The sequence below is a fragment of the Octopus sinensis genome, linkage group LG22, assembly GCF_006345805.1.
Source record: "Octopus sinensis linkage group LG22, ASM634580v1, whole genome shotgun sequence".
Lineage (NCBI taxonomy): Eukaryota > Metazoa > Mollusca > Cephalopoda > Octopoda > Octopodidae > Octopus > Octopus sinensis.
This window is the reverse complement of record NC_043018.1, coordinates 24,332,286-24,353,641: the sequence shown is the minus strand read 5'-3', so window position 1 is coordinate 24,353,641 and position 21,356 is coordinate 24,332,286. Positions and strand designations below refer to the sequence as shown.

Sequence of the window (21,356 nt, the reverse complement as noted above, 5' to 3'; positions counted from 1 at the left end):
GGCAATAGGGTTTATCATCAACAAACTACTGAAGTACATAATTTGAACAACAATTGTTGGACTGAGGGGGTTTTTTGGGGTTTTTTTGGCGCATGTGCTATGTTTTTTTTTTCTTTTCTTAAAAAAAAAATATTTAAAAATAGGTGCAGGCATTGGCTGTATGATTAAGGAGATCGTTTAACAATCATATGGTTTCTGGTTCAGTCCCACTCCATGGAACCTAGGGCAAGCATCTACTACTATAACCCCCAGCAGACCAATGCCTTGTGAGGGAATTTGGTAGACAGAAACGTTGCAGAAGCCTGTAATTGGTGTGTGTGCACCACCACCACTTAACAACTAATATGGGCTTGGTTAAGGGCCCCATAACTTAGCAGTTTAGCAAAAGGGACTGATAGAATAAGTACTAGACTTCAAAATAAGTGCTGGAACAGATTTGTTCAACTAAAATCCTTCAAGGCAGTGCTCCGGTATGGCCACAGCCCACCGACTGAAACAAGTAAAAGATATTAAAAAAAAATAAAGTCTTATTAAAATCAGAAGATGTCACAGTATTCATAGCTTACTCAGGTTTATTTGATGCATTCATTAGTGGCAGAGGTGTTCCAATTGGAACAAAACGAACCAAAAAATATACATTCCACATTTTCCAGTGTACAAGTCATATTTTTCAGACAAGAATTTACAGCTAAAAAAGGTAGGATGACTTATACACCAAGAAGGCATTGAAGGGCCAAAAACTCCATGTGAAACCCAGCAGGATTTGGAAAGATGGTGGTAATGCTTGAATGTTTGCACTAAATGCCACACTGACATGTATGCCAGAAAATATGGTATGCCGTAGGAGTGACTGTGTGGTAAGTAGCTTGCTAACCAACCACATGGTTCCGGGTTCAGTCCCATTGCGTGGCATCTTGGGCAAGTGTCTTCTGCTATAGCCCCGGGCCGACCAATACCTTGTGAGTGGATTTGGTAGACGGAAACTGAAAGAAGCCTGTCATATATATGTATATGTATGTGTGTGTGTTTGTGTGTCTATGTTCGTCCCCCTAGCATTGCTTGACAACCGATGCTGGCGTGTTTACATCCCCGTCACTTAGCAGTTCAGCAAAAGAGACCGATAGAATAAATACTGGGTTTACAAAGAATAAGTCCCAGGGTCGATTTGCTCGACTAAAGGCGGTGCTCCAGCATGGCCGCAGTCAAATGACTGAAACAAGTAAAAGAGTATGGTTGGAAAAAAAATCTGTTTTTCTTTATAACCTAATAATGGTTACCAAGTCAAAAGTTTGGAGCAACTGTCATTGTTTACCTGGTAAAAATATTTTATTTTAAAGAAAGTGGCAGGAGGAGGAGGAGGAGAGGAGGAGAGAGAGAGAGAGAGAGAAAAAGACAAATAAAAAGTAAGGTACATACCACATTCGGTTTTGCATGGTGTTGGTAATGCATGTGGCTCCACCAGGCAGGTGAAGCTCCCTGGAATAGAGAAAAGTCACTGTAGATTATAGTTTAACAGAACATCCACGGTTATATACAGATAAATATTACCTCTTGGTATTATTATTGCCTCTGTCATTAATAAATATTTTTTAACAAGCTCACTGGCTAATTGCAACACTAGCGCCTGTTCTGATACTGTTATTTTGTATATCACTGGCAGGGAGATGAATCGCTGCTATCTCTAGCAGTCAAGTGTCCATCATTGACAAAGCCAAAGAAGTCGAAATCACGTGATCTGGTAGTCTTGGTGCTGGAGGTAGCAGGGATTTATCTCCCCATTGCAATATAAACAAGAGGGCATTTTGCACCAAAAGCCAATATGAGAGTCTCTCTTGTGGTATCTATGGCAGTATAGTTTGTTCTAACAGAACACACATGTTTGAGTGGGGATAATTATTATCTCTTGGTATTATTACTGCCTCTGTTGCTAATAAATATATTTCAACAAACTCACTGGCTAATCATGACACCAGTGCCAGCCTGTTCGGGCACTGTTATTCTATATATCACCGACAGGGAAGATAAGTTGCTGCTATCTCTAATAGTCAAGCATCTATCACTGACGAGACCAAGGAAGGTCGAAATCAAGTGATTTGGTGGTCTCAGTGCTGGAGGTGACAAAGATATATCTTCCCTACTAGTGATATAAACAAGAATGCACTTGGCACCAAAAGCCAACATGAAGGTTTCTCTCACGATATCCACCACAGCATAGTTTGATTAGGGTTAAAAATTACCTCTTAGTATTGATCCTGCCTCAGTCGCTAATATATATATAGTTTATTGAAAGAATGGAGAGGGATAGAGGAGGAAAAGAAAGAAAATTAAATATAGGAAAGGGGAAAAGAAAAAGGAAAAGAAAATGGAAAGGAGGGAAAAAGGAAATTAAGATAAAGAAGTAAAAAAAAAAACAAAGGAAAAAACATGTGCATGAATAAATAAAAATGAGTAAAATAGTGACCTTTATGAATCCCATGGTGAAATAGTGCCAAAAATGGTCAAATTTGCTTCTTTTAAAGACAGAAAGATGTCCAAAGTCATGCTGTATCCAACCTGTCTGGGCCTGGAAATAACAATGATAACAATAATGACAATAATGGTTCCAAATTTTGGCACAAAGCCAGCCATTTTAGGGGAAAGGGTCCAAATAATAATGTTTTCAAAACTTTCAATTATATTGACCCCAATTCTCAACTAGTAATTAACTTATCAACCCTGAAAGGATGACCGCAGTGGATTTTGAACTCAGACCGCAAAGACGGGCAAAATGTGTCACAAAGTATTTTACCTGGAGAGCTAACGATTCTACTAACTCACTGCCTTAGATGATAATAATAATAATAACAATACTTCCTACTAAAGGTACAAGGCTTGAAATTTGCAAGGAGGGGACTAGTCGATTACATTGACCCCCTAATGTTTCACAGGTACTTAATTTCTCAACCCCAAAAAGATGAAAGGCAAAGCCGACCTTGGTGGTATTTGAACTCAGAACATAATGTCAGATAACATTATGTTCTAAGTTCAAATACCACCATATATATATATATATATATATATATATATATATACACACACACACACAGACACATACATGCATATACACATACATACACATACATAAGCACATTCATACATGCCGTATATACTTGTGTAAAAATTGAATTTTTTAGACCATTTTTTAAGGTCAAATTTATGGGGTCAACTATTGCATGGATACTACTTTTGAGAGGCTGAAATTCAAGCTAGAATCCAAAGTATTGTATCAGCAGCAGAAACCCAACTGATCTTTAAGTGAATAAAAGCAAAAACACAATGAATTCCAGTAATATAACCAATTCCATGCATCAAAACACACGTCCTGGTCAATAGCAAAACCCATAAACCAGACCATGTATAGCCCCTTATAAATATTTACACTTTCTCTTTTATGTGTACCCCTCTAACATAACAAACCAGCTGAGTGAAACCAATTTATATCTCATAATTATGTTCTGTTACCACTGGTAACATATCTACCCAGTACCAGCATGCAACTGCCTACCGTAATACGGTGCATACAGCTGATACCTGCATGGCGTGTTTCACATCATAACTCTTCAATAACTTTACACTATTTTCATAGTTGGAGGCGCAATGGCCCAGTGGTTAGGGCAGTGGACTCGCAGTCGGAGGATCACAGTTTCAATTCCCAGACCAGGCGTTGTGTATTTATTGAGCGAAAGCACCTGAAGCTCCACGAGGCTCCGGCATGGGGTGGTGGCGACCCCTGTTGTACTCTTTCACCCCAACTTTCTCTCACTCTTTCTTCCTGTTTCTTGGGTAATTCTGTGATGGACTGGTGTCCCGTCCAGCTGGGGGGAACACATACGCCATAGAAACCGGGAAACCGGGACCATGAACCTGGCTAGGCTTGAAAAGGGCACATAAATAAATAAATAATTTTCCTATTTATGGTTAAAGTCACACTCATCACATGTGTATTATGGTACAGCATATTAGTGGTGCATTTTTGTTTCTAATTAATTAAATGCAACTTAATGATTTAAATACTAAAATTTACCCCCACAGAAATGAAAAAAGAAAATAGTTGCAAGCATGTCAGGTGCAGTTAGCAGTAGATGTCCTTAATATGGTGTAGAATTGTTAGTGTAAAGTAGGGATTCCCAAAGTGTGTTCTGCAAAAGCCCAGGGTTCCCTGAAGGTTATTGGCGTTCCACATATTTAAGAATAATGTTCAAGGATTCCATAGCAAAAAAGTTCAGCAACCACTGATCTAGCGATTAACTAAATCTTTTTGGGGCTTACCAAAGTCATACCTCTGTACGAATTCATACAGTAGTGTTTGCTGATGGTGCTGTCCATGAAACATCATCATCATCATCATCGTTTAATGTCCATTTTCCATGCTAGCATGGGTTGGACGGTTCAACTGGGGTCTGGGAGGCCAGAAGGCTGCGCCAGGCCCAGTCTGATCTGGCAGTGTTTCTACAGATCAGACTGGGCCTAGCGCAGCCTTCTGGCCTCCCAGACTCCAGTTGAACTGTCCAACCCATGCTAGCATGATGGTTCAACTGGAGTCTGGGAGGCCAGAAGGCTGCGCCAGGCCCAGTCTGATCTGTAGAAACACTGCCAGATCAGACTGGGCCTGGCGCAGCCTTCTGGCCTCTCAGACCCCAGTTGAACCGTCCAACCCATGCTAGCATGGACAGTTCAACTGGGGTCTGGGAGGCCAGAAGGCTGCGCCAGGCCCTCTCACAATGTAAACAGACAAGCATATGACGCATGTGTTTATTGTATTTGTACATGCTGTGCCCTTCATTTCCAAATTCTGGTGAAAACATGTTTGATTGTCGGGAAATATTACCTTACTAGGAAATAGAAGAGGGTTGGCAACAGGGAGGAGATCCAGCCATAAAAAATCTGCCTGAATAAGGTTCCATCTGACCCATGCAAGTATGGAAAAGTGGTCATTAAACTAATGATGATGATGATGACAATACTGCTATATATACTTCTATGTGCCTATGCATCTGGGGATCTTTTCGGTTTGAACGGTAGTTTTTTAAAATAATTTCCACGTAACTAAACAATTTTAAACTTCGTATACTGGTAGAATGTGTTTATAAAACATCTTTTTCTCTTGGCTTTATTGAGAAAATTCTATAGTTTGTAAGCTATTTGTTGTTTTTTTTCTTCAATTTCTGCAATTTCAACCAATCAATGATGTCTATTGAGGTGAAAACATTCTGTGCCGTATGAATATGTCCCTCGTTTAAGAAACAGATTGAGTTTATTTACATTCTGAAGAAAAAAAGATACCCTTCCCCCCATCCCTAACTCTAACTAACCCTAACCCTAAAACAGATTGAAATGCAATAGATCGATACTAGGGTCATAATTATGGGTGACAATTTCATATGACACTGCTAGGAAAAACTGCCATTCAAACCGAAAAGATCCGCATCTGGTTATATTTTAATATATATCACTAACTTAGCAAAGCCAGTTATTTCTAACAAAGATAATGTTGCTACATACTTGTGTGTGTTAATATATTTGGTCAACATTTAAATGTATTAAGTAGCATTACTGTCATAGCAACCAATATTTGAATGAACATCTGTTTATAGGCTAACTATGCGTTATCCTGCTCAAATAATAAAGATAACAATAACCAAATAAATTGTTGATTCAGAAGTGATTGTATTTACTACAAATGCAGGAAGTTAAACATATAATATGTTATAAAATATCCACTGCATGACAACAAAATTATTTAGTAAAGAATAATGGAAAATTTATATAAAATAGCTTAACCACGAAACCTGAACAAAACAAAAAAAATTGTTTTCTGTCTCCAAGGAAACCAACAATTACAAAATAGTGAGACTGTCATAACAGACAGTTCAGTTGTGATGAGGAAAACAAAAAAGGAAAACACAAACAGAAAGCATAAATAAGTTAAAAATAAAGATATAATAGAAGACCCATAGAGCCAAGTGAAATTGTAATCATGGCAGACACTGGTGTGACGCAACTGGTAAGTAAAAAGCACCCATTACACTCTCAAAACGGTTGGCATAAAGAAGGGCATCCAGCCGTAGAAACCACACCAAATCAAGCTGGAGTCTGGTGCAACCCTTCAGTTTAGCAGCCCTGGTCAACCTGTCCAACCCATACCAGCATGAACAAAGGATGCAAAATGATGATGATGATGATGATATAGTGTCATTAAATAAAAACGGGGTTGGATGGGGTTGGCATGAGGGATAGATGGCCAATACCAGAAGAAAACGATGAACAGGGTGGTAATAGACACCAACTGAGAAGTGCAGGAGTCAAAGTTGAGGTCGAAGGAATCGTGGTTGTGGCTCTAGATCAAAGCCTCCACGTCAGAAACTAGCAAAAGCATGTAATGAGAAAGAATAGATCAAGTAACAAGAAAATATGAGTGTGATGTGTTTGGGCACCTCCTATTTGGCATCAATGGTTCGATGCTGACTTATTTGACATTAGATGTTTTCATGTTTCTCATTCCCTCCCCCCACCACCACCACTCTCTCTGCTTATCTGTGTAAGCATATTTCTTCTTTATATGTAGGCAGAGAGACAAAGCATTCATAAACTGAAGTCTGTCTCTCTGTCTTTTTCTCTTTCTCTTCCTATCCGTATGTATTTATTTTTCTATGTGCATGTATATGCGTGTGTTTGTTTCCTGCAATACAAAAAAGTGCTGTTGCCAGAAACAGACCTGGACATCCAGTCAGTTGCGCCAAATCATCAGTGTCCAAACACCTGTGCCCGATTGTCTCATTCTGACAAAAGAAGTCTGAGTTTGGGAAGGAGCAATTAAGCGTATTGTCTCTCCTCTTACACCACACCTACCCCTCTCTTCCTTATCCAACATTATCCTTCTCTTGTCCTTCTCCTGTCTACTCTTTCATTGCTACTATTCTGCTGTTTAACACTGTCAGTCATCTCCAACTTCACTCCACCCCTATCCATCTCCAACTCCACCGTCGCTTCCATCTTCTCCAATAGAATATGAGTAGTCATATGGCTCCTCTATAGCAAGAATCTTGTTCAGGATTGGCCCCTTCTGTCATACTTCCCCCCCCACCTTTTGCCCTCCATCTCCTAGCATAAAGCTGCTCCTCTTGCAAACTGCATGATGACCTCATTACTGCTGATGGCTTAACAAAAAAAAAAAAAAAAAAGAAGCACCCATTACATGCTGTGACATGACTGGAGTTAGAAAGGGTATTCATTCATAGAATCCTTGCCAGAACAGACCATTGCAGCCCTTGGGCCCACCAGATCCTGTCAAACCTCTACCAGGATGGAACATGTATGATGATGATGATCGCTGGCAGTCCAGTCTTAGCTAACAAGAAATGAAACTACAAACATGATTTGGAGGCTTTCAGCCTGTGTTATGAAATAGCAACAGAAAAGATATGGTGCAAATACATACCAGTTTCTTTACTACCCACAAGGGGCTAAACACAGAGAGGACAAACAAGGACAGACCAACGGATTAAGTCGATTATATCGACCCCAGTGCGTAACTGGTACTTATTTAATCGACCCTGAAAGGATGAAAGGCAAAGTCGACCTCAGCGGAATTTGAACTCAGAACGTAGCGGCAGACAAAATACCGCTCAGCTAACAATTCTGCCAGCTCACAGCCTTGTGCAAATATATACCAGCAAGGGTATAAATGATTAATAAAGGGCTACAAACAAAACGTGATGCACACATCTACACAAACAGAAAAATCAAAACTAAATTTACCAGATATTGTTGTGGAAAACAAAGGATTTCCTGATTAAACTAATAGATTACAATGTATCTCTGGTTATGTAGGAGCAGGCATGGCTGTGCAGTTAAGAAGCTTGCTTTGTAACCATATCCTTTCAGGTTCAGTCCCACTACATAGCACTTTGGGCAAGAGCCTTCTGCTACAGACTCAGAACCAACAAATACCTTGTGAGTGAATTTGGTAGAAGGAAACTGTGAGGAAGCCTGTTGTGTGTGTTTGTGTGTGTAACTTAGTGTTTGTCCCTCACTGCTGTTGTTAGTTGGTTTACATCCAAGTAACCTGGCAGTTCAGCAAAAGAGACCAATAAAATAAGTAACAGACTTGAAAATGTATGTACTGGGGTCAATTTGTTCAACTAAAACCCTTCAAGTTGGTGCCCCAGCATAGCCACGGTCCTATGATTGAAACAAATAAAGACAAATGCAAAGATCTGGAAGTAGAGATAACCAGAAAGGAGACGGAAGGAGCTGAAAACAGAAACAATTCCATGACAACAGGTGCTTTCTGAAAATTCACATTATTTTAATGTCCTCTATTCCATGTTTGCATGGGTCAGAGAGTGTATATAGAAGCAGATTTTCTACAGCTGGATGCCCTTCCTGTTGCTAACCCTGAAACACTTCCAAGCAAGGTAATATTTTCCCCATGGCCAGACATGCTTCTGCATGATATTGGAAATGAATGACACTGCTTGTATGACAGTGACATTCATTTACAGCTACAATGCAATGTCAAGACAGGAACACACATACACACGGAGGCTTCTTTTAGTTTCCATCTACCAAACCCATTCACAAGGCTTTAGTCAACCCTGAAGTATACAAAAGACACTTGCCCAAAGTGCCATGTTGTGGAACTGAACCTGGAACTATATGGTAGGGAAGAAAACTTCTTATCACATTGCTACAGTTCAACAAAACTATATACACCACAAAAAATTGCTATCAATGATCAATAATCAATTTGTGAATATCACCGTTTCACTACATCAAACAGATTATCAGATTATGTTATACACCACTGGTCACAATGCGATTGCTCACATTAATGTAGCTTTTGAACAATGCCACCCTACTTATCAAGCTTTCAGGCCAACAATCCCTCAGAACAGAATGTCAGTCCATCACAGGGTGACCTGTTTGCAGATAAGTGGACTGGAGCAATGTGAAATGAAGAGTTTTGATCAGGAACACACCACACCAAATGTTTGGAAATCAAAACCACAATCTTGTGAATCTCTTATTATAAAAGGCAGATTTTATCTGCCTCCCTTTGTCAGTTATAGAAATCTACAATATAGGATTTCTTCAATTACAATTTACTTAGCATTTTTAAGAGTAGAATGCATCGGGTTTTGCCAGGTCCACTTTTTAAAATTTAAACTCCAATTAAGCAAAATTTACAGAAAACTCACATTCTGGTGTGTATGTCAAATGCTTTTCTTAATGTGTTTTACACCACACGCACACACACAGTGTGCAACGAATAAAATGACTGTAATTCACCTTTTGTAGTGAGTGACTCTTTCAGTCTGCCACTTCCTCTTTACACACATAGACACGCAAATATATAAATAAAATTGTAAGCTAACGTGCGTGTGTGTGAGTGTGTGTGTGTGTGAGGGTGTGTGTGTGTGTGTGTGCGTGCATGTGCGTGAGTGTGTGACAGGAAAGTATTTTAGGACGAATATAAGACCTATATCGGCGATGTTTCGCTTGTTGTAGCACAGGTTTCCGTCGATTTCCGTAAAAAACTTTTATTTTTTTACATAAGTAATGAGAGCAAAAGAGACTAAGAGAAAGCGATTGTATGACGAGGGAAGTTCTTTTGAAGTTACCGTGCATGGGACGCATTGATGTACATGTGTGTGTGTGTGTGTGTTTGATGGAGTGTGGGAGACAGACAGTATGTTGTGTAAGTGAAGTGCTTCTGTTAGTGTGTGTGAAGAGACAGAGAGAGTAATGTGTGAAAGAGAGAGATAACTGAAATTTTTTACTCGATTTATGTGTATATGTATGTATGCATGTATGTGAGTGTGTGTGTGTATGTATGTATGTATGTATGGCCGATTCAGTGTTTACATTTTTTACGGAAATCGACGGAAACGTGTGCTACGACAAGCGAAACATCACCCCTATATCCAAGTAGCAGAAAGATCGCCCAAAAGTGTATATAGATATTTAAATGTATTTATATATTCATCTATACACAGATGTATGTATAATGTGTGTGTATATATTTCCATACACGTAACCATTCACTCCGCACAAAGTTTTTTAGGACGAAAATAAGATCTAAAGTTATCTCTAAGTAGCAGAAAGATCGCCCAAAAGTGTATAAAGATATATAAATGTATTTATATATTCATCTATGCACACATGTATGTATAACGTGTGTGTATATATTTCCATAGAGGTAACCATTCACTCCATACAAAGTTTTTTAGCACAAAAATAAGATCTTAAGTTATCTCTAAGAAACAGAAAGATCGCCCAAAAGTGTATATAGATATTTAAATGTATTTATATATTCATCTATACACACATGTATGTATAATGTGCGTGTATATATTTCCATAGAGGTAACCATTCAATCCATACAAAGTTTTTTAGGACGAAAATATTTATATATAAAAGAAAGGTTGTGTGTCTGTCTACTCCGATTTAGATTCCTAACTACTCCCACATTTTGCAATTTAACCAAAACCGGGTATCTTATAGTCGTGATTCATATCGAGCCCTTCTGGGTATTAGCGCGCGTCTACGATGAGTCTATGATTTTACAAATAATTTACCATCATTTTTTTCCATTTTAATGCATATTTTTAAAAATAAACGGAAGTAACTCTCAAACTTCACACCAATATGCGTGCTCATATGCGACATAATATCACATCAGCAGCATTTCCTCACACCCTCCTTGCATTTGGCGAAGGCAAAATACCAGGGGATGAAAATGGTAATATTGCCATCGATTCCATTTGTACCATTGTTAAGACGCCTTCTGATCTCAGAGATGCAGTGTTCCCAGATCTACAAGCTAATTATCAGAATATGGATTGGATTGGCAAAAAGGCTATACTGGCCCCGAGGAATAAAACTGTTCACCATATTAATGATGAAATGCTAAAACTCATTCCTGGGGAAGTCTATGTATATTAGTCTATCGATACAACTCCTGACCCAGAGGACGTCATCAACTATCCAATAGAGGTACTCAATTCCTTTGAGCACCCCAGACTACCACCACACTTTCTCAAACTTAAAGTTGGTGCCCCTATAATGCTCATCAGAAATTTGGTTCCCCCAAAACAATGCAATGGCACACGTTTGATCGTTAAGTCCTTATCTCCCACCGTAAGCTTATATCAATATTTGCCTGAATAATCATCATAATTCAGTGCAATCATTAACAGTACTTTCAAGCAATTCAGCCCCGAGCAACGCCGGGCAATTCTGCTAGTATTTAATAATCTCTATATATATAAACGACAAAATGTCTGTGTGCGTGTCCTTTATACAAATCCACAATTTTTCAGTTAGAGGGCTCGCACTTTCTATGGTCATTCAAAACCGTCCAAGGGTGGTCGTGCACATCTTTACATTTCCCCAGTCAGCCTGCAAAGCCATTAAAAAGTCAATAGAAGTGACTTTTTTGTGAATTTTCTATTCAAAACCCAATCAAAATGCCCGAAACTTGATACACCAGTTGAATGCCAGCTAACTGTATGTGATTGGTCGCACATTTGACAGTACTCGCGTGTATGTGCACATGTACGCAGCTGTATATGCATGCACTACGACCCGGCGTTGCCAGGTCATAGTGCTAGTATTTAATATTTAGCATTAATATATTCATGAATAATATTAAATAGCAATATTCCTCTGCTAGCATGGAGAAATGAATATAACAAAAAAAAAAAAAAGAACCAAGGCAGAATGGAGAAGTGGTACATGCTGTGGACAGGAGTAAGAAGGTACAGTCAGATCCTTTTTAGCAAATATGGTACCTTTTACTCTTACATAAATAGGTACCATGAGAGGTACAGCTCCCTGCTGCAAATTGAAATTCTATTGCCTGGGGAAAACACTGATTTTGACACGACATCAACAACAAACACAGCAGCAGCAGCAATAACAACAACAAAAGCAACAAATTAATATCTCCAGTACTTACTTGCACAATGGAATAAAACAGGACAGAGAGGAAATAGGGTAGCCATCCTGTACCCAAGTACTTCAGGGTAAGGTAAGCGAATACCTCCAATATAAGTACGTGTCCCACATTTAGGAAAAAGAAACAGTAACTTGGTTTAAATAATCCCTGGAAATAAACAAGAGAAAAAGATAAAAAATGGAATTAAACAAAGAGGTTGGGGAGTGTGAGTGTCTGTAAGGGTGGGATAGGTATCATAGCCATTGTAGGGTGTTATCTTTTTCAATGTGAAGTTAATCCTCTTAATACTAAACACATCAGAAATCAATTAAATTTAGATAGAGAAGGAGAGAGAGAGTGTGTGTGTGTGTATCTTATTATTAATTATTATTATTATTATTATTATTATTTTATTATTATTAATTATTATTATTATTATTATTATTATTATTATTATTATTATTATTATGAAGTTTCAAAATGGAGAGTTTCAATATGCATAAATTAAATCAATTTATTTATATTCATTGAAACTCTCCATTTTCACACTTAATATTTTTATATTTTATAATATATTTATTGAAAAAATATCTCATATTAAACCAGTATATCTTGGATTAAAGTATTCCTACAAGAGGTCTAAATATACTCATAGTGTGTGTGTGTGTGTGTGTGTGTGTGTGTGTGTGTGTGTGTGTGTCATTTTTTTCTTATTACTAGTGTATGTATATAAATACAGGATGGCCCAAAAGCAGGTTTACAGTTATCACGTAGGCACTTTAAATGTCTTTTAAAACATTTTATTACATTTAAATTTCTATCTTACAAACTGAAAAGGGAGCTTGACAAAATTAAACTAAATTAGCATAGAATAATGGTTTCATATTTTTTTATAATTAAGATAGGCGCAGGAGTGGCTGTGTGGTAAGAAGCTTGCTTCCCAACCATATGGTCCCAAGTTGAGTCCCACTGCATGGCAACTTGAGCAAGAGTCTATTACTATAGCTTCGGGTTGACCAAAGCTTTGTGAGTGGATTTGGTAGACGGAAACTAAAAGAAGCTTATCATGCATACTTGCAAGCATGTATGTATGTATTTGTGTGTTTGTTCCCCCACCATCACTTGACAACCGATGTTGGCGTGTTTACATCCCCGTAACTTAGTGGCTTGGCAAAAGAAACTTGATAAAACAAGTACTAGGCTTACAAAGAATAAGTCTTAAGGCAGTGCTCCAGCATGGCCGCAGTCAAATGAATGAAAGAAGTAAAAGGAAAAAAAAAACGTATGCGCAGGAGTGGCTGTGTGGTAAGTAGCTTGCTAACCAACCACATGGTTCCGGGTTCAGTCCCACTGCGTGGCACCTTGGGCAAGTGTCTTCTGCTATAGCCCCGGGCCGACCAATGCCTTGTGAGTGGATTTGGTAGACGGAAACTGAAAGAAGCCTGTCGTATATATGTATTTGTATATATGTGTGTGTGTGTGTGTGTGTGTGTTTGTCCCCCTAGCATTGCTTGACAACCGATGTTGGGTTGTTTACATCCCCGTAACTTAGTGGCTTGGCAAAAGAAACTTGATAAAACAAGTACTAGGCTTACAAAGAATAAGTCCTGGGGTCGTTTTTTCGACTTAAGGCAGTGCTCCAGCATGGCCGCAGTCAAATGAATGAAAGAAAGTAAAAGGAAAAATAAAAATGTATGTATATCATGTATGCAAGGAGTTTTCATTAGGTGACTCAAACTAACAGGTATGCACTCTGAGGGCTCAATTTGGTATGCCAATAAAACTCCAGTTTGAACTGCAGCTGAACACGTGATGTTGAGACTGCCTTTCTGAAGCGGCTTGGAGTATGTCATTCAAATGACATATTCAAATGCATGTGTGTGGTTTAAATAGGTAATTAATAATTAATTTCGTTTTTGGATTTGGTTTGCAAGATTCTTTATATGAGTTCGTGTGTTGAAGCATATTCTGTTGTATCTAGGGAGAGTCATTTTCTTTTTGTGCCTTATGTAACACACTCACCGGTAAAATTTCCACTTTTTTTCTTATTTTTACTGTCCTAAAATTTTTGTTGCATCTTGCAACATTTTCAATAGTTTTGAGTCAAAACTATTGAAAAGGTTGCAAGACACAATGAAAATTTTAGGACAATAAAAATAAGAAATAACTGGAAATTTTACTGGTGAGTGTGTTACATTATAAGGCACAAAAAGAAAATGACTCTCCCTAGACACAACATAATAATTAATTAAAACTTTGAAATGTGAAAACTCCAGTGATAAAATATTCTAACCTCAGACAATTTTCTAATGCAGGTTACAAAGCACTGATCTAAAAGCAAACCAATGTATGGGTGTATATTAATGACTTGTAGGGATGCGGTATTCTGTTATAAAACCACAATATACTACAAAGTATGTTAAATGTTTTTATAAGTCAATACCATGTTCTACTGTGTTAGCAGTGCTACTACATCACTTGTTATGTTTATCTCTATAGATCTGCTATAGAAATTATAGCCAACACTGGTTTTTGTTATGCCATTTCATATCTGAGACATCAGATGTAAGCAAACGAGATTGCAAATGATAAAAAGGTAAAGGGCATATATGCCATATTCCGGGAGTTTTTGACCCTTCGTCAGCACCCATTTAACCCCTTATGTGTGTGTGTGTGTGCGTGTGCATGTGCACATGCATGCATATGTATGAGGGACAAAGAGGGGAGGAAGGACAAAGATATGAACATACCATCTTCTCAGCCATTCTTCGTAACTCTTCAAAATCTGCAGACATCTCCGTCACTGGGAATTCATCGCTACACAAAGATCCAATGTGCAATGGCTTCAGGAATTTCCGTACAAATGCCAAGTCGTTGTGGAAAGCACGAAATGCTTCCTGTAAAAAAGAATATTGAAAATAGAGTTTCAAAATTTAGAAATTTGTAAAACTACACAACCCAAAATTCATTTTTACACAAAGAGGAGCGTACTGTATGGTTTATATTTTTCAAGTATTCTTATACTAGATTATAAAGAATGGCATTATGTATGTCTATATATAAATATATATGGATCGTTAGCCCCTACACGCAATTTTTTTCTCTCCTTGTTTCTTTTCTGTGTATCTTTCTGTCGAAGAGCGTAGGCTCGAAACGTAAAAGACTTGTTCTATTTCTATTTCTGAGCGCCAAACTAATACATTGTTTGTTTGTACTCCACCTGCCTTCGTCTTTTGTTTTTTTTCGTAAACCTGCCTTCGTCTTTTGTTTTTTTTCGTAAACCTGCCTTCGTCTTTTGTTTATTTTCATAAACCTTCCCGTTATATATATATATATACACATACACACGCATACATAGATACACACACATATATACATAAAATATGTATAAATATACATACACATATGTGGAGGTGCAATGGCCCAGTGGTTGGAGGATCGTGGTTTTGATTCCCAGACCGGGCATTGTGTGTGTTTATTGAGCGAAAACACCTAAAAGCTCCACAAGGCTCTGGCAGGGGCTGGTGGCGACCCCTGTTGTACTCTTTCGCCACAACTTTCTCTCACTCTCTCTTCTTGCTTCTTGAGTAACGCTGCGATGGACTGGCGTCCTGTCCAGCTGGGGGGAACACATACGCCACAGAAACCGGGAAACCGGGCCCATGAGCTTGACCATATACATACACACACAATCTATATGCTTGTGTATAAATGTATATATATAGTGAGAGAAAGAGAGACATGGCTATGTGGTAAGAAGTTAGCTTCCCAGCCACATTGTTCCAGGTTCAACCCTGCAGCATGGCACCTTGGGGAAGTGTCGTCTACTATTGCCTTGGGCCAACGAAAGCTTTGTGAGAAGACAGAAACTGAAAGAAGCCCATTGTATATGTATAGTGTGTGTGTCTTTGTTCACCACCATCGCTTGACAACCGGTGCTGGTGTGTTTACGTCCTATTAACTTAGCAGTTTGGCAAAAGGAACTGATAGAATAAGTACTAGGCTCAACTAAAATTCTCCACAGCAGTGCCCCAGAATGGCCACATCTACTAACTGAAAGAAGGAAAAAAAAGGTAGGGAAATAAAGAAATAGGTGTATATGTATATATGCATGTATATATACATCATCATCATCATCGTTTAACATCCATTCTCCATGCTAGCATGGGTTGAACGGTTCGACCAGGGTCTGGGAAGCCAGGAGGCTGCGCTAGGTTCCAGTCTGATCTGGCAGTGTTTCTACAGCTGGATGCCCTTCCTAACGCTATACATATAGTAAAAAAAAAATCAAAACTAAGTGTGTATATATGTATGCACATGTGTCTGTATATCTGTATGTAAGTATGTATGTGTGTGTATATATGTATTTGTGTGTGTGTGTGTGTGTGCGTAATGAGAGAAAAAATAGAGGCATAGATGTGTGTGAGTGTATTTCACTCCATATAAGCTTACATAAATTTTATTTCAGCCACAAATATGTTATAATTATGAAGATTTGCTAAGCACTTTTGTTGAAAAATACCTCACTAAGACAAATTGTGGCTTACATTACAGTGAAGTATATATAAATGGATCTTGTTACCATGTATGTGTGAACACACACACACTTGTTCTTTATTTTTATTTTCTTAAATCAAAACCCAAGACTTCATAAATTACTTAAAGACACGTGTGAACTTTAAGCTTGAGAAATAAATAAATAAAACACTCACTCACACACACAAACTCCAGATGTTGCATTGATAGACTTTTCTCTTGTTTGTAAACTCTAACACACATATGTAGTATGTATGTAGCTCTCTCTCTCTCTCTCTCTCTCTCCTCTCTCTCTCTCTCTCTATATATATATATATATATATATATATATATTATATATATATATAGTCTGCATGCAAAAGTATGTATGTATTCAGAGACAGTCACACATGTATACATACATATATACATACATACATATATATATATATATATATAATATATATATATATATATATATATACACATATACATATATATACATATATATACATATACATATATATACATATACATATATACATATACATATATATACATACACACACACACACACACACACACACACACACACACACACCACACACACACACACACACACACACACACACACACATTTCATAGACACCAATAAATCTCTTTTCATATTACAGGAACCGACATTTCACACCAAGTTACTAGAAAATAACTCAGTGTGAAATAACTCGGCTTTTGAAATTAAAAAAAAAAGAAAGAAAGAAAGCAACATATAAAAGATATAAACAACTACTTGCTGTATTGATTACCTTTGCTGCTCTGAATTGTAAAGAGACAGAAACACACACACACACATTTATGCGCACACACACACACATTTATAAAGGTGCAGGCATGGCTGTGTGGTGAAGAATCTTCTTTTGCAATCAGGTCGTTTTGCATTCATCCTCACAGCATGACATCTTAGGGAAATGTCTCTTGCTATAGCCCTGGGTCGACCTATGCCTCGTGACTGATTTTGGTAGACAGAAGCAGTGTGGAAGCTCGTCGCATGTGTGTTTGTATCTGTTCTCTTCCACTGCTTCACAACTGGTGTCAGTTTGTTTATGTCCCCACAAATAAGCTGTTTGCCAAAAGAGGCCAAAAGAATAGACTTCAAAACAAAATAAGTTCTGGGGCTGAGGAGTTTAACTAAACACTTCATGGCGTAACCATGATGTTCTGGTGATCTGATGAGCAAGCCTTCTATATCTGCATTGATTTGTAAAAATACACTTGTTCTGTTCAATGTATAGCATGCATATTGGTGCAGACATGTACAATAATTTATTATACCTATTTCTTTATTACCCACAAGGGGCTAAACACAGAGAGGACAAACAAGGACAGACATAGGTATTAAGTCGATTACATCAACCCCAGTGCATAACTGGTACTTAATTTATCGACCCCGAAAGGATGAAAGGCAAAGTCGACCTCGGTGGAATTTGAAATCACAACGTAACGGTAGACGAAATATGGCTACGCATTTCGCCCGGCGTGCTAACATTTCTGCCAGTTCGCCACCTTAATTTATTATACCATGAAATTATTATTACAAGATGAAGGCTGCAAAACAGCCATAATTCTACAGATACAGAGTTAAAGAAATATATTCACCTTTTATGCCTCCTAACTTTATATAGCCTAGAACAGGGATTCTCAACCATTTTTTACATAAGGACCCCTTTGATTAGTATTTTATTCTGGTGGACCCTCATAGCCATTTGATGTTTAACTAGTAGTTTTACAGAAACTTCTTTCAAAATTCCTATTTTGTTTTTCACCCATTAACTTGTGTAGGTAGAAAAATGTAAAATGCTAGAGAAAAAAACCTATTTCTTGCAATACCTAACCAATACATACATCTAAAGCAAAATCTCTTCAGGAGCCCTTAAAATACTATTGTGGATCCTCAATTTACTATTTTGTTGCATGGGCCACCCCCAAAATTTTGTATCAACCCTCAGGGGCCATATGGAGCCCACTTGAGAACCACTGGTCTAGAGTCTCTTTCATCATCATCATCATTTAGCATCCGTTGTTCATGTTGGAATGGGTTGGACATTTTGACCAGGGCTGTAAGCTGAGGGGCTGTACCAGACCCTAGTCTGATTTGGCATGGTTTCTATAGTTGGATGCCTTTCCTAATGCCAGCCACTCTGAGAGTGTAATGGGTGCTTTTACGTGTCACCAGCATGGGTGCCAGTTTGCATAACACCAGTATCTATCACGACTGTGATTTCACTTGACTTGATGGGTCTTCTTCTCAGGCACAGCATATTGCCAAGGGTCTTGGTTGTTTGTCATTGCCTCCATGGGGCCCCTGCACTCGAAAGGTACCTTTTACATGCCACCTGCATGGGTGCTAGTTATGTGACACCAGCATCAGCTACATTGCCTCCATGAGACCCGACACTCGAAACGTGCTTTTTATGTCCCACTGGCACAGGTGCTAGTTGTGGGACACCGAAAATGACCACAGCTATTTCACTTGACTTGATTTCACTTCATATACAAACATACATACATACACACACACCTAAATACATATGTGCATCCATACCCGCACAGATAATTACATCTGTCATCATAATCATCATTTTTTACATCATTTTACAACAATTGAAGTTAATTCCTGCTTAGTGTTATTGCTCTCATAAATATGTCAGAAGACCACTTGCAGCACAGAAAGGAGTTGGTAGAGTGTACCAGATATGAAGAGATCTGATGTAATCCATCATTACACAGGCATCATGAGGGAAGAGAGAGGGAAGTAGGATTAGGATGATGGTGGTGGTGGTGGTGGTTGGAAGGGACTGGGTGTAGATAGATCCTATGCCATTCCTCGTTATAAAGACAGCATGAGAAAGTGAATAGGATAGAAGATGAGCGATAGGGAGGATGAGCGATAGAGGAGTGATGGTGAGTATGAGTGATAGGGTGAGTGATAGAACTGATTGATGGAGAAGAGAGAGTGAATGAGAGAGGGGAGTAAGAATGCGTTTGAGTGACAGAGAGGGTTATTAAGAAGTCAAGACAGGAGAGTAAATGATAGGAAGAGTGAGAGAAAACAAAATGAGAGGGTTCCGAAGAGGTGCAAATGGAGACTAAAACGAACATTAAGGGAGAGAGATCCAAACTTAGAAAATATTTACACATCCTCCTACCCTCCATCACTACCCCAATGTTAACATTTCTTTCACAATGTTATACATGTGTATATACTATATGTATACAAACTCACATATATGTATATATATATACATACATATAGTTAATCCAAACATGAAAACACAGAGAGAAAACACAACAACGCGAGGGCGTGGAACAAATATAGTATTATTGGACGCTCAGGAAGGAAGGGAAGAAGGAGGGTTTAACATTTCGAGCAGAACTCTTCGTCAGAAACATAGGAAAAGGAAAGATCCAGAGAAGGGAAGACGGAGGAAAAAAAATCACCAACAGTACACACGCGGTCACACACCCACTCACACATTGTGTTTCTGTGTATGTGTATATCATATATATATATATATATATATATATAAAGAGAGAAAGAGAGAATATATGTTACATCATTTAATGTAGTTTCTTGCTGTGTATTGTGTGTGTGTATACATACATACAATTCACACACATTTGTATATGTGTGTGTGTGTGTGTGTATATATATATATGTATGTATGTATGTATGTATGTATGTATGTATGTATGTATGTGTGTATACATATATGTATATATATATATATATGTGTGTGTGTGTGTGTATGTATATATATATATATATATATATATTATATATGTGTGCAGATGGAGAAACAGACAAAGATAATCAAAACATAGCCCGGAAGATAAAAAAATCTGATAAAATATTATTTCTGTAGAATGAAAATGTGTTGCCAATATAAATATGAAGATGGCCAAGACTGCAGAGCGCTGGACTACAGTTAACTATCATTCCCAGCACTGTGCTTCAAATTTCTAACATCAAAATTAAGCGTTGACTTCTTTCATTCTTTCTTTTGTTTTTAATGGCAGAAGTGTAAATGTAACAATCTAAGCTAATACTAGGTTGAGGAAAATTTTTTATGCGCCATGTTAAAATAATGGGTTTTTTTTTATGCAAGAATTTATTCAAAAACAACAACTTTTCTTCAAAATAAAGACCAACATTTTCCACAACCTTCTGCCAAGGATCTGAAAGCTTTCGGATTTGGTGAAAGTACGAATCCTTTGATTTTGAATCGAAAAATTCTTGACAGGTTTCTTCAACTTCATTCATCATCATCGTCATCATCATCGTTTAGCGTCCGCTTTCCATGCTGGCATGGGTTGGACGGTGCAACTGGTGTCTGGGAAGCCAGGAGGCTGCACCAGGCCCAGTCTGACCTGGCAAAGTTTCTACGGCTGGATGCCCTTCCTAACGCCAACCACTCCATGAGTGTAGTGGGTGCTTTTTACATGCCACCAACACAGGTGCCAGACGAGGCTGGCAAACGGCCACGATCGGATGGTGCTTTTTATGTGCCACCGGCACGGAGGCCAGGTGAGGCTGGCAACGGCCACGATCAGATGGTGCTTTTTACGTGCCACCAGCATGGAAGCCAGTCAGGGCGGCGCTGGCAACGGCCACGTTCGGATGATTCTCTTATGTGCCACCAGCACTGGTATCACAGCTACAATTTCCATTGATGTTCATTGAATGACTCAAATCGGCGACCTTTCATAAAGTGCTGCATTAATTGGAAGAGACCGTGGTCAGATGGAGCAATGTCTGGACTATAGGTTGGATGCGGAAGAACTTCCACACCATCCAATTCTT

At 38.3% G+C, this 21,356-nt stretch overlaps 1 protein-coding gene across 3 annotated transcripts in view; it reads right to left on the bottom strand.

The window, feature by feature from the left end:
- LOC115223335 (acyl-CoA 6-desaturase) overlaps positions 1 to 21,356 on the bottom strand; it is a 105,767-nt gene that overhangs the window by 13,400 nt on the left and 71,011 nt on the right. For all 3 annotated transcript variants that reach the window (XM_036512140.1, XM_029793856.2, XM_029793857.2), the window contains exons 3-6: positions 14,731 to 14,877; positions 12,002 to 12,148; positions 2,462 to 2,563; positions 1,417 to 1,476 (exon numbers count right to left, since the gene is read on the bottom strand). In XM_036512140.1, the coding sequence (XP_036368033.1) occupies positions 1,417 to 1,476; positions 2,462 to 2,563; positions 12,002 to 12,148; positions 14,731 to 14,877 (456 nt within the window). The remainder of the gene's footprint in view (positions 1 to 1,416; positions 1,477 to 2,461; positions 2,564 to 12,001; positions 12,149 to 14,730; positions 14,878 to 21,356) is intronic.